This window comes from Erinaceus europaeus, chromosome X, assembly GCF_950295315.1.
Source record: "Erinaceus europaeus chromosome X, mEriEur2.1, whole genome shotgun sequence".
In the NCBI taxonomy this organism is placed as follows: Eukaryota; Metazoa; Chordata; class Mammalia; order Eulipotyphla; family Erinaceidae; genus Erinaceus; species Erinaceus europaeus.
In genome coordinates this window covers 1,446,347-1,460,155 of record NC_080185.1, presented here as the reverse complement: position 1 = coordinate 1,460,155, position 13,809 = coordinate 1,446,347, and the positions used below count along the sequence as shown (strand labels likewise).

Below are 13,809 nucleotides of genomic sequence, written 5' to 3'. Positions count from 1 at the left end.
CGTCTGGCCCACTGTATCTGAGCCACTGCCCCGGCCCCCCCCAAGCATCTGCAGCCAATCCCCATAGGGAAGAAACCTAGTTGAACACAAGGACCCATGTCCAAGCTGCCCTGTGTCCACCTACAGGGAAGAAGCTCCGTTGTAGTGGTCTCTCCCATTCCCCCACCCTGGTGAGTGTGCCTGATTCAGAGCGGTTACTGTTTCTGGCCCCTTCACAGCTGCTTTCACGAAGTCTTTCCATGGGTGACCCCCCAAGCAACAAATACAGATGCAAAGACTAAGATAATCATGATCTTGATTTATTGTCATTGATTAAGGGACACCTCTGAGGCTCTCAGGAGTGCAGGGCCCGCCACTTGTCCAGGGGACCGCGGTTGGGGATGTATTTGACTCCACAGCCATCAGGGATGAGGCGCTTTTCAGCCACCATATCTTCAAATTCATCTGCGTTGAACTTGGTGAAGCCCCACTTCTTGGAGATGTGGATCTAAAGACATAACAGAAAGTTATCAGTCAGGATTCTGGTGTGTGATGGGGGAGGATAAAAGCCTGACAAAGACTGCAGCATAGCTCACCTTCTGGCGTCCAGGGAACTTGAACTTGGCCCTGCGCAGGGCCTCAATCACATGCTCTTTGTTCTGCAGCTTGGTGCGGATGGACATAATGACCTGGCCAATGTGGACTCTGGCCACGGTGCCCTGGGGCTTCCCAAAAGCTCCTCTCATTCCTGTCTGGAGCCTAAGGTTAGGGACAGCAGGAGATCAGGCATAAAATGAACACAGAGCAGGAAGGGCTGTCTCCAGGGTCCCTTAGGGCAGCCTATACAAGCAACAGGCTGCATACACTACCCAGGAGGCTGCTGTCTGCAGCCACTGCACACTGGGCACCAGGGTCGGCTTAATTGGCTGCAGAAAACACTAGGTGTCAAACAGACCAGAGCCCTTGCCAGGCACCACCAGGACATGGGGCTCGACTATCTCAGGAAGCAGAGGCATGGGCTAAGCTGTTCCCAGGGCCTGGTGCTGGACCAGGTACTGAAATCCACCCTGGAAACTCACTTTGTCCTGGTGAGAATCTAAGCCCGCCTCACCTGTCAGCCCCAGCACAGGACAGCATCTTGTTGATGCGGATGACGTGGAAGGGGTGGAGTCGCACTCGGATGTGAAAGCCATCCTTGCCACAGCTTTTCACCATGTACTTGTTGGCGCAAATACGGGCAGCCTCCAGAGCTGGGGGAAAGCGGCGGTGTGACAAGACAGCACAGCAACCCACGGGACCCCCATAGGCCCTGGGCTGAGTTAGGGAACTCATGGCCAGGGGAAAACAGCAGCAGTAGAAGCCGTGTGCTGACAGGCATCACTGTCTCACCTTCAGAGGACAGCTGCTCATACTCATCTGAGACCATGTGGCCACAGAGTGGGAACTCATCCACTTTTGCCTTCTTCCGCCCAAGGTCAAAGATACGAATCTTGGCATCTGAAAAAGGACCAGGTGAGTGTATGGTCAAGTTACCCGGTCGGTGCAACCAAAGCCTTGTGCAAATTCAGTACTTACCAGGAACACCTCTGCAGAAGCGAGACTTTGGGTAGGGCTTGTTCTTACAATACCGGTAACTGCAGAGGTGGGGGAGAAAAAACACAGGAGGAACTCCATGAGCTTGACAACCGAGCCAAGCCCTACTTCATTAACAAGATACAGGCCTACTAGAACTGGATGACATTTAAGTACCCTGCCTGTCTCAGTTCCTAAAAACTGGCTGTTGGTCATGGTTAGAGAAGTGTCCAAAGATTAAGACCCTCACTGCGCAGGCAACAGCATATTCACCTCACCAACTCTCAAGGTTTCTAGAGACCTTCCAAAGTCTGGAACTGCTTCTCCCAGTTTCAGCTGGTGCCTCACCCTCCCAGCACTACTACACACAAAGCTGGCTCATAATGGTAGCTGAAGAAGCCCGGTTCAGTCCTGTGGGCACGTGGCATGAGGTCTCCCACCAACCGGAAGAACTCACGGCGCCCCCTGCAGGGCGTAAGAGTCGCCCAAGCACTCTTCCAGACTGCCCTTGGCAGCCGGGATCACAAGGGAGGTCGCCCGGAACTAAGCCTGGACTTGCGCACAAAGGCTCGAGCACGAAAAGGCAGGGAATATGCAGGACAAGCAGCCCAGTTCAAGTCGGCCATTGCTCCCATGCCCAACTGGAGCTCGACTCGCATCCAGAGACAATCGATGGCCCTAGCTAAATAGGAGGCCGACCGAATAGAGGCACACAATTCAAAAGGCACGCAGAGAATAAAGGAAAATCTAACGCGACCCGGAAGGTGTTGGGGTAGAGTGCGGCTCCGGAACAGAACAGCGCCAGAGGACCCACCTGACCTGCTACTAGCAGAGAAACGAGGTGGCCCCCGCTCTCCCCCAGCACTTACCATCGGGCGGGGCGACGGCCCATGGCGACACTTCGGTCTTCAGCGGCTGCAATAAAAAGCGCAAAAGTCGGAAACATAGAAGGAAGCCAGACCTGGACCCGGTGGTGGGGGTGGGGAGAAGCAGTAGACCCACATGAAATGCAACGCGCACCTACTCACCGCGCCGAAGTAAAAGAGGCGATTGGCCGCCTGCGCATGCCTTATATAGGGAGCCTATCTTCACGCCTAGGAACCATAGAGTCCCGGCCGGGTGATTGTGGACACTCTACCAAACATCCGACCATAGATGTTATAATGCTCTACGCATGCGTGCGGGCGTGGTGCGTGGAGCTGGGCGGCCTCCCGCTGCTGTCTGGCCAGTGGGGAGCCGGTACGTTAGCCTGAGGGCCGCCTCCGGATGTCTGTCTTGGGCGGAGGAGTCTAGGTTGACTCTTGCTTGGCTGGAACCTTGGTGAGCGCGGTGTGTTCCTAGAGTTAAAAGAAAACTCCCAGGGAGTCAGGCGGTAGCGCAGCGGGTTAAGCGCACGTGGCGCGAAGCGCAAGGACCGGCATAAGGATCCCGGTTCGAGCCCCCGGCTCCCCACCTGCAGGGGAGTCGCTTCCCAGGTGGTGGGTGAAGCAGGTCTGCAGGTGTCTGTCTTTCTCTCCCCCTCTCTGTCTTCCCCTCCTCTCTCCATTTCTCTCTGTCCTGTCTAACAACGACATCGATAACAACAACAATAAAAAAAAAAAAAAAGGAAACTCACCCAGGAGCGGGTCTCCTGGTGTTCAAGATCCCAGGCGGGGCCAGGACGCTTCCTGGTAGCCTCCTTTGGGACTGCAGGGCCCCTCCGAGATAAGCCCTTTCTTCCCATCTGCCTTTGTTGGTGGGAAGCCAGGGTCCTGACAGCAGACCCTTCTACCGAACCAGAAAGTCCATAGCTGACTGGTTGAAAATGAGGCACCTATTTTCTATTCCCTGGAGACTGCAGCGTGTGCCTCAGAAGACCCATGAAGAGCCTCAAGATCCACCGGCCTGGGGCCCATTGAGCACCTAAGGGCCTCCCCTCCCACCCTGGCATGGTAGAGGAAATAGCTCACGGCAGGGGAGCATAGTCACTTCACCCATCCACATCTCAGCCCAGGCTTCTGAACCGCTTTGCTTCCATCTCCCTCCCGGCAGCGCTGCCCTCTCCCTCCCGGCCTGCCCAGACTCGAGTCCTGGCAAGGCTTCAGAACACCCAGTCCCTGAGGCTGCACAGGATCCCAAGGGGTGATGGACGGTGTCCCCCACCCCCACCCGCAGGTGATCTGGAACAGTCCTGCTACAGGACACTGGAAGGAAGAACAGGGCGGGGACCCGAGGAAACCAGCCCACCTTTCAGGAAAACCCCAGGGGCCCCATGACACTGGTGGAGGCCCTCTCCCACATTCGGCCAGGATTGTCGGCTGCAAACAGCAGGCAGGAGCTGACTAGGGCAATCAAAGAGATGGCAGGCTGAGGCACTAAGGCTGTGACAGGCAGCTTGGGTGAAGGGGGTCTTGCATGTCTGAGGCCCAGGGCTGGTCTGCTGGAGCCCAAGGGGCCCTGAAAGCCAGGAGGAGTTCTTAGCCAAGACACAGGGAGAAGCTTCCCCAAACTCCGGGGACCCTGAGCATGCCTAGGGGAACAGCACCGGGATGTCCCGCATGGGTCATGTCCCAGGTTGTTGAAGGTACAGGCACGACCAAGACCATGGTGGGAGCAGGGCACAGGAACAGAAGCAGCTATGGTACAGAATCTGATCAGAAGAGCAGCAACATGTGCAGCCTCTGTGACAGTCAGCAAGGGAAGCACAGGCTCAGTGTTCTTAGAACCTGGGGAGATGAGAGGCCAAAGCTGGATGAGGAAGCATCCTAGAGGACAGTTTGAATGGACACACACACACACACACACACACACACACACACACACTTTCCAAACCACAGGACAGAAAAGAGGATACAGCACAACAGAGTCTTGGTAGGAAGCCAGCAGCAGAGGGAGCCAGGCACAGGCAGAGAGCAGGGCTTTTGGGGCTAGGCAGTGGTGAACCCCATTAAGTGCACACATTATAGTGTACAAGGGGGGGTCGGGTGGTAGTGCAGTAGGGTAAGGACCGGCATAAGGATCCTGGTTTGTGCCTCCAGCTTGCCGCATAGGGGGTCGCTTCATGAGCGGTGAAGCAGGTCTGCAGGTGTCTTTCTTCTCTCTCCCTGCTCTGTCTCCCCTCCTGTCTCAATTTATCTGTGTCCTACCCAACTACAAAATCAATGGCAACAATAACAACAACAACAAGGGCAACAAAAATGGGAAGAAGTGGCCTCCAGGAGTGGTGGATTCGTCATGCAGTAATAACCCCAGTGATAACCCTGGAGGCAAAAATATATAAAAAATAAAAATATAGTGTACAAGGAGCTAGGTTCCAGTCACCCCTGTAACGGGAAAGCGTACAAGTGGTGAAACAGTGCTGCAGGTGTCTCTGTCTCTCTAGCTCTCTAGCTCCCCCTGCCATCTGGATTTCTCTATGTTGCTAACCAATAATAAATAAGTAAAAATATTGAGAGAGAGAGAGAGAGAGAGAGAGAATGGCTTTTGTTTGTCCTTCAGAGGTGGCCCCGCCACAGTGCGGAGCCCGGGTGTAGACAAGCACTATGGGAAGCCTGTCCCCTAGAGTCTGCAGAGTGCAGATTCCATTACTATCATCATTATCACCAGCGGCAGAGCACTGCGCAGCTCTGCCTCATGCTGGTGCCGGGTATTGAACCTGGGACGTTGGAGCCCCAGGCAGGAAAGTCTCTTTGCAGAACCATCATGCTGTCTCTCCCGCCCGCCCATAATCCTCTTGCCCACTGTTTGTGGGCCTAGGCCCTCCAGCTGTCCCGCTCCGCTGACATAGCTCACCTGCACAGTGCCCTGCTTCGACACGGCTGCTCAATCTGCCGCTCTCACAAAAACGTAAGAAAGAAACCGAGTGCAGAGACAGAGAGATGGAGACACACCAATACACACGGGAGCTTCCTCGGGGGCCATAGGACCTCCCCTGTGGTGCCTGGGCTCTGAACCGGGCCACAGACTTGGCATGCATGGCAGGCGGCCCGCCAGGGGAACCATCCCGCAAGGTCGCGCAGTGCTTTTAAGCCGGGAAAGCTCCCGGAGGCGACTTCCTCGAGCGATGTGACGCCTGTGCTGTGCTGCTTGCTGGTTGTGGCACTGAAAGGAGGAGCGCCCCCGATGGAAGGGCAACCCCAGGGGACCGGGGATGGAAATCTCGGGCCCTCGGGTTGGAGAGCAGCATGGGGAGAGCACCAAAGCCAAGAGCAGGTGCCTTGGACCCTCGGCCCGAAAGGGGAATGGGCATGGGAGACTACCCTGCGATCACAAGACTGTGTCCCTTGGGACGGAAGGCGTGTGGGATTGGCGGTGACGATGCTTGGCGACATAAGCCGAGAGCTGAAAGACAACGAGCAGGTGGCTTCACTCAGAGGAGGAATCCAGAGATCAGGTGCGTATGAAATTGAATGGTCACATCAATAAGGAGAAGCACGCAAACTGTCGGCAAGACCTGTGAGAACTCCGGTGCTTTTCTTCGGGAGGTGGGAGGGTGAGAACACAGAATCTGCTGGTGGGTGTGGTGTGGAGCTCTGCGCCGCAATCCGACACTCCCGTCACACACAATTAAGAGCAAATGAAAAACTTAAAAGGGAGGGGCCGGGCGGTGGCGCACTCGGGTAAGCGTGCAGCTCACATCACAGTGCGTGAGGATCCAGGTTCAAGCCCCTGGTCCCCACCTGCAGGGGGAGAGCTTCACGAGTGGTGAAGCAGGGCTGCAGGTGTCTCTGTCTCTCTCCCTCTCTATCTCTCCCTCTCAATTTCTTTCTGTCTCTGTAAGTAATAAATAAATAGAACATTAAAAAATTTTTTAAAAACATTAAAGAAAGCTTAAAAGGGGAGGCTATGAAGTCGGGCCTGCAAGCGATATGCTGGGAGAAAATGATCAAATACGGACATTCGTTGCTTCTCCGGCAACCTTTAGGAGTCACCCAACAAGTCAGTGCAGGAGAACGCAAGGTCAGCTGAGACCCCACTCAGATCCTAGCTGTGTTTCCGCCCCGACTTGAGGCCAGACCCCGTAAACCTACCACCGGATTGGATACGACAGGTGACACGCAACACCTCAACTGGGAGAAAGCCTACGTTTGTCTGGTGAAGAAGGCACTACCAAGGCTGCAAAAGGGCAAGAGACTGGCTCACTTCATGAGGGCCTCTTCGGTCACTGCCAGGCCGGCCCAGTCAGGGGCCCTAGTCAGGGAATCCTTGCACCGCCCCATAGATTCAGTTGGCCTAGACGTCTAACGGATCCCTCTCTCCACCATCACTGGTCACTTCCGTCGGGAACGTCATCACAAGCCCGCTTGTGGGCCTTCCCAAGACCTTGTCTTCTCTGGAGAGCAGCAATGGCAGGGTAGGGACTGCCCCACTCTCCAAAGGGAGGCCGGGTCAACCTGTCATGCCACTCGAGGAAGACCGGCTCTGAAATGAGTGCAGCCTAGAATTCTAGGCCCCAGCTGTGACCATGGGCCACGAAGACGGACTGACAGGGACTCGGCGGTTACATAGGCTCCTGTGCTAACTAGGGTGCTAACTAGGAATACATCTGGGCCCTGGGTCAGATCCATGCGGTAAGCAGCTAATCGTATTTATATATTTCCTTCAAGTTTGGGAGCTACTCTCTGCCCTGATGAAGCTTTCTCATCATACTCAAACTCTGACACCACCTCCACGGACAATATTCCTGGACCACCTCCATGTTAGCTACCAAGCTGCGGCAACAGTGACTCAAGTCATGGGCCCTCAGAACATACCTGAAATAGACTTCCTAGCTTCTCTTCACGCTAAGGTCCCTACTCCCACTGGCTGTATTCCTACCTTTTGGTTCCTGGTTATTAAACATATTGTCTTTCTTTATATCTTACTGCCTTCAGCCACCAAGTTGCAGATGCTGCCGTGATGCCAACCTGACCTCCCGACGCAGACGACCTCACCGATATGTCCTGGAACCTCCCCTCCCCAGAGCACTACCCCACTAGGGAAAGATAGAAACGGGCTGGGGGTGTGGATCCACCTGTCAACCCCATGTCCAGCGGAGAAGCAATTACTGAAACCAGAACACCCACCTTCTGTGCCCTATAAAGAACTGACTGTCGGGTGGTAAGCGCAGCGGATCAAGCGAGGGTGGCGCGAAGCGCAAGGACCTGCACAAGGATCCCGGTTCGAGCTCCCAGCTCCCCACCTGCAGGAGAGCCGATTCATAGGCGGTGAAGCAGGTCTGCGGGTGTCTGTCTTTCTCTCCCCCTCTCTGTCTTCCCCTCCTCTCTCCATTTCTCTCTGTCCTATCCAACAAAGACGACAACAATAATAGCTACAACAATAAAAAAAATAAGGGCAACAAAAAGGAAATAAATAAATACCAAAAAAAAAAAGAACTGACGGGTGTGGGCGGCATGGGGGGCGTGGGAGGTGGGGCATAGGGGGTGGGGCGTGGCACACTGGGTTAAGCTCACATAGGACGAAGTGCAAGGGCCCTCCTAAGGATCCCGGTTCAAGCCCATGGCTCCCCACCTGCAGGGGGGGGGTCACTTCACAAGCAGTGAAGCAGGTCTGCAGGTGTCTGTCTTTCTGTCTCTCTCCCTCTTGATCTTCCCTCCCCCTCTCAATTTCTCTCTGTCCTACCCAATAAACATGGAAAAATGGCCGCCAGGAGCAGTGGATTCTTAGTGCAGACACCGAGCCCCAGAGATAACTCTGGAGGCACACTATATATGTTTTTTTCTTTTTGTTGTCCTTGTTTTTTTTTTTTTATTATTGTTGTAGTGATTATTGTTGTTGTTGTTATTAATGTCGTCATTGTTGGATAGGACAGAGAGAAATGGAGAGAGGAGGGGAAGACAGAGAGGGGGATCACCTACAGAGGAAAACCCAGGGATTAGCAGCAGACTTCTCCACACAAACACTACAGGCCAGAAGGGAATGGCAAGATATCCATCAAGTTGGGAGGCGGGCGGTAGTGCAGCCAGTTAAGCGCACGTGGCGCAAAGTGCAAGGACCGGCATAAGGATCCCGGTTTGAGCCCCTGGCTCCCCACCTGCAGGGGAGTCGCTTCACAGGCAGTGAAGCAGGTCTGCAGGTGTCTATCTTTCTCTCCCCCTCTCTGTCTTCCCCTCCTCTCTCCATTTCTCTCTGTCCTATCCAACAACGACGACACCAATCATAACTACATCAATAAAACAACAAGGACAACAAAAGGGAATAAATAAATAAATATAAAAAATATCTTAAAAAAAATAGATATCCATCGAGTGCTCAATGAGAAAGGCTTTCAACAAGACGACTAGATCCTGCAGTCTAGACTGTCATTCAGACGAGATGGAGGCATCAAACCTTCTCAGACACGCAACAGTTGAAAGAATCAGCTATCACCAAGCCTGCCCTGAAAGAAGTTCTGAAAGATCTGCTATAAACAGTCAGACCACCATAAATAGGCCATATATCAGAACACTCCAAATAACTACAATAATGGCATTAAAATATCTTCAATCTATGATATCAATAAATGTCAGTGGCCTGAGTTCACCTATTAAAAGGCAGAGAGTAGGAAGATGGATCAGAAATACAACCCAACAGAGAGGGGGGAGAGAAAGATAGACACCTGCAGACCTACTTCACTGCCTGTGAAGCGACTCCCCTGCAAGTGATGAGCCGGGGGCTCGAACGGGGATCCTTATGCCGGTCCTTGTGCTTGGTGACACGTGGGCTTAACCAGCTGCACTACCGCTCAACTCCAAAAACATATATATATATATATATGTATATATATATATATATATTTTTTTTTTTTTTCCCTTTAGTTGCCCTTGTTGTTTTATTGTTGTTGTAGTTATCGTTGTTGTTGTTGTTGATGTCGTCGTTGTTGGCTAGGACAGAGAGAAATGGAGAGAGGAGGGGAAGACAGAGAGAGACACCTGCAGACCTCCTTCACCACTTGGGAAGTGACTCCCCTGTAGGTGGGGAGCCAGGGGCTTGAACCGGGATCTTTACACCAGTCCTTGTGCTTGGCGCCACGTGCGCTTAACCCACTGCGCTACAGCCTGACCCCCAACATATATATATATATATATATATATATATATATATATATAAAATTTTATTTATTTATCCCCTTTTGTTGCCCTTGTTGTTTTATTGTTGTAGTTATTATTGTTGTTGCCGTTGTTGGCTAGGACAGAGAGAAATGGAGAGAGGAGGGGAAGACAGAGAGGGGGAGAGAAAGACAGACACCTGCAGACCTGCTTCACCGCCTGTGAAGCGACTCCCCCGCAGGTGGGGAGCCGGGGTCCGAACCGGGATCCTTATGCCGGTCCTTGTGCTTTGCGCCACCTGCGCTTAACCCCCTGCGCTACAGCCCGACTCCCCAACATTTATTTTTTTACTGGAGCACTGATCAGCTCTGGCTAATGGTGGTGTGGGGGATTGAACCTGGGAATTCAGAGGCTCGGGCATAAGAGTCTCTTTGCATAACCAAGATGCTATCTACCCCTATCAATACAGAACTTTCCATCCTGAAAGAAAATCAATACACATTCTTCTCAAGTACACAAGATCATTTACAAGGATTGACCATATGCTGGGCCACAAACACAGCCTAAACAAATATGTGCATATTAAAATCATAAAATGCGGGGGCCGGGAGGTAGCGCAGCAGATTAAGCGCACAGGGCGTGAAGTACAAGGACCTGTGTAAGGCTCCGGGTTCGAGTCCCCGGCTCCCCACCGACAGGGGGGGTCGCTTCACAAGCGGTGAAGCAGGTCTGCAGGCGTCTATCTTTCTCTCCTTCTTTCCGTCTTCCCCTCCTCTCTCGATTTCTCTCTGTCCTTTCCAACAACAACGACAGCAGTAACAATAATTATCACAACAAGTAAAAAGCAAGGGCAACAAAAGGAGAAAAATGCATCTCTCAGACCATGAGGGTACAATGTTAGATATCAGCCACAAAAAAGAAAAGAAAGAAAAACTCCCCCCTAATCTGGAGACTAAACAGCATGCTTCTCAATAGCACGTGGGTGACTGAAGAGAACACAAAGGGGGTCCGAGTGCGAGCGCATCTGGTTGAGCATAGATATTACGGAGCGCAAGGACGCAGAGTCAATCCCAACGGTCACCACTTTCCCGGGAAACTTCACGAGGGGGTTGCAGGCCTTCAGGTGTCTCTCTCTGTCTATTTCCCTCTCTGCCTCACCCCTCTAAATGTCCCTCGCCAATAATAAATAAATATCAATAAATCTATCCAGTAGTAAGTAAAATGTTAATAAAGAAATGCATTATAAAAACATCAAAAAGGGGCTGGGGAGGGGTGCACAGGGTTAAGCGGATGCAGTACACAGTGCAACAGCCTGCGGGAGGTTCCCAGTTTGAACCCCTGACTCCCCACCTGCAGAGGGGTCACGTCACAAGTGGTGAAGCAGGTCTTCAGGTGTCTATCCTTCTCTCTCCCTCTCTACCTTCCCCTCATCTCTCAATTTCTCTCTGTCCTGTCGAATGAAATGGAAAACAAAAATGACCACCAGGAGCAGTCACCAAGCCCCAGCAATAACTATGGGGTCAAAGGAGAAAGAAAGATAGAAAGAAAGAAAGAAGAGATCACTCTGGTACATGTGCTGCCAGGGACTGAATTCAGGACCTCCTGCTTGAGAGTCCAAGGTCCACTGCACCACCTCCCGGACCACAAACATGAACAAATTTAAGATGTGTACCGGCAATGGCTGCCTCCAAGAAATGTTAAGATGCAGAACACTGTGATCCAGCACAAACAGTGAAGTGCCAGAAAAAAATAATTAGTTCCGGAGGCGGAGCTACGAGCAGCAGATCGCTTTCTCTCCTCTCCTCTCCTCTCCCGGATCAACTAGGAATACCAAAGGAGACCACCCGGACCGAAACAAGACAGGACTAGAATGACCACAGAAACCCAGTAAATCACCCGTGAGTACAAACACGCGTGGCTGGTGACAGAGAGGAGAGAGGGGCCTAAGGAGAGATTAAGTGACTGCCAACAGTTCGACAGTTTGTCAGTGGAGACACCACCTCCAGTCTGCTCCACCAACAAGGGGACAGCTGAAGGGAGGAAAGGACTCCCCAGAGACTCACCAAATACAACTCTGAGTCTCCATTGCTACTACCCTCAGAATCTGGAGCAGCAACAGGGAGGGACACCAGGGCACAGAGATCTAACCGGGAAACTCAGGAGAAGACCTATACCTCGGTGGCATAGCTGAAGGGCTGTGAAAGTCTCTTTGCATAACCACTGGATTATCTCTGCCACACCCTGCTTTATCTCTTGGTCAGGAGTCATTGATTAAGCCAAGAAGCCTATTGATAGTTTAAAAGCCCTCAGGCTACCATAGCCTACAGGGGAAAAAAAAAAAGGCTTTTACACCACTGAACTCCAACTCAGGGATTGAAAAAACTGTTAACTTATATAAAATGGTTAAAACAACAAGAAAAAATAATGGAGACTCGAACCAGGACAAGAGTCCAGCTAAAAGTCCTCCAGAGGGCGAAGCACAAAACAACGAGTTCAACATGCAAACATTAGCTAAGGAAATAATAACAGGAGTGAGTAAAGAATTTGAAAAAATTGTAATCAGAACTGCAGGAACAACAAATGAGAATATGGAAGAAAATTCTAATAATCGCATGGTTATTAGAGAGCTGAAAGCTGAAATCGCTGAGCTAAGAAGGCAACTAGCTGAACAAGCTAAAACAGTATCAGAGCAGGGCAACAAAATAGATGAACTCCAGAAAGCAGTAGAGGGCAGAGAGAATAGAATCAATGAGGCTGAAGACAGAATTAGCAAGATTGAGGATGAATTAGAGACAACTAAAAAAGAAGTAAGAGATCTCAAAAAGAGATTAAGAGATGCTGAAAACAACAACAGAGTCCTATGGGATGACTTCAAAAGAAACAATATACGCATTATTGGCTTACCAGAGGAAGAAAGAGAAGGGGAGGAAGAAAGCGTTCTCCAGGCCATAATAGCTGAAAATTTCTCTAGTCTAGACAACACCAAAGACATAAAGATTCAAGAAGCCCAGAGGGTCCCAAACAGAATTAACCCAGACCTAAAGACACCAAGACATGTCATACTTAGATTGGAAAGGAATAAGGATAAAGAAAGGATCCTCAAGGCTGCAAGAGAAAAACAAAGAGTCACCTACAAAGGAAAACCCATAAGATTAGCAGCAGACTTCTCCATACAAACACTACAGGCCAGAAGAGAATGGCAAGATATCTATCGAGTGCTCAATGAGAAAGGCTTTCAGCCAAGAATACTATAGAATACTGCTAGATTGACATTCAGACTAGATGGAAGCATCAAAACCTTCTCAGACAAGCAACAGTTGAAGGAAGCAACCATCACCAAGCCTGCCTTGAAAGAAGTTCTGAAAGGTTTCCTATAAACAACCAGACCACCACAAATAGAACATATATCAAAACACTCTAAAACTCTACAAGAATGGCGTTAAAATATCTTCAATCTTTGATATCAATAAATGTGAATGGCCTGAATTCACCTATTAAAAGACACAGAGTAGGAAGATGGATCAGAAAACACAACCCAACAATATGTTGTCTACAGGAAACTCACCTAACGCAACAAGACAAACACAGACTTAAAGTGAAAGGATGGAAAACTATCATACAAGCCAATGGCCCACAAAAAAGGGCAGGAACAGCTATTCTCATATCTGACATGATAGACTTTAAAATACATAAGATTAAAAAAGATAGGAATGGACACTACTTAATGCTCAGAGGATCAGTCAATCAAGAGGACTTAACAATTATTAATATCTATGCACCCAATGAGAAGCCATGTAAATACATCAAACTTCTACTGAAAGAGCTACAGCAATATATTAACAGTAACACAATCATAGTAGGGGACTTCAACACCCCACTATCTCAACTTGACAGATCATCCAGGAAGAAAATCAGTAAAGACATAGGGAGCTAAATGAAGAGATAGATAAACTAGAACTATTGGACATTTTCAGAGTCATTCATCCCAAGAAACTGGAATACACATTTTACTCAAATCCACATGGATCATTCTCAAGGATAGACCATATGTTAGGCCACAAAGACAGCATCAGCCTATTCAAGAGCACTGAAATCATCCCAAGCATCTTCTCAGACCACAGTGGAATTAAACTAACACTTAACAATCAACAAAAGATTAGTAACAGTGCCAAAATGTGGAAGCTCAACAGTACACTTCTTAACAACTTCTGGGTCAAAGAGGAAATCAAGGAAGAAATCAAAATGTTTCGAG

At 50.4% G+C, this 13,809-nt stretch overlaps 1 protein-coding gene and 1 pseudogene across 2 annotated transcripts; both read right to left on the bottom strand.

The window, feature by feature from the left end:
• Positions 1 to 278: 278 nt before the first annotated feature.
• On the bottom strand, positions 279 to 2,569 carry RPL10 (ribosomal protein L10). 2 transcript variants are annotated; one of them, XM_007538291.3, is made up of 6 exons: positions 2,421 to 2,566; positions 1,555 to 1,613; positions 1,369 to 1,476; positions 1,091 to 1,229; positions 576 to 738; positions 279 to 487 (listed from the first exon to the last, which is right to left on the bottom strand). In XM_007538291.3, exons 1-6 carry the CDS (start codon positions 2,495 to 2,497, stop codon positions 335 to 337), a joined length of 699 nt encoding a protein of 232 aa, XP_007538353.2. In that variant the 5' UTR covers positions 2,498 to 2,566; the 3' UTR covers positions 279 to 334. The 2 variants fall into 2 exon arrangements, with proteins under 2 accessions (XP_007538353.2, XP_060039196.1); XM_060183213.1 differs by lacking the exon at positions 279 to 487 and having other exon boundaries at positions 619 to 727; positions 2,421 to 2,569.
• On the bottom strand, positions 792 to 911 carry LOC132536046 (small nucleolar RNA SNORA70; annotated as a pseudogene).
• Positions 2,570 to 13,809: the final 11,240 nt, after the last annotated feature.

Excerpts from the sequence above, each read along its gene's own strand:
- RPL10 (XM_007538291.3), bottom strand. The coding sequence starts at position 2,497 with ATGTTTCCGACTTTTGCGCTTTTTATTGCAGCCGCTGAAGACCGAAGT. Across the intron at positions 1,477-1,554 it reads CTTCTGCAGAGGTGTTCCTG|ATGCCAAGATTCGTATCTTT; the intron begins GTAAGTACTGAA and ends GTCCTTTTTCAG. Across the intron at positions 739-1,090 it reads TCCTGTGCTGGGGCTGACAG|GCTCCAGACAGGAATGAGAG; the intron begins GTGAGGCGGGCT and ends CCCTAACCTTAG.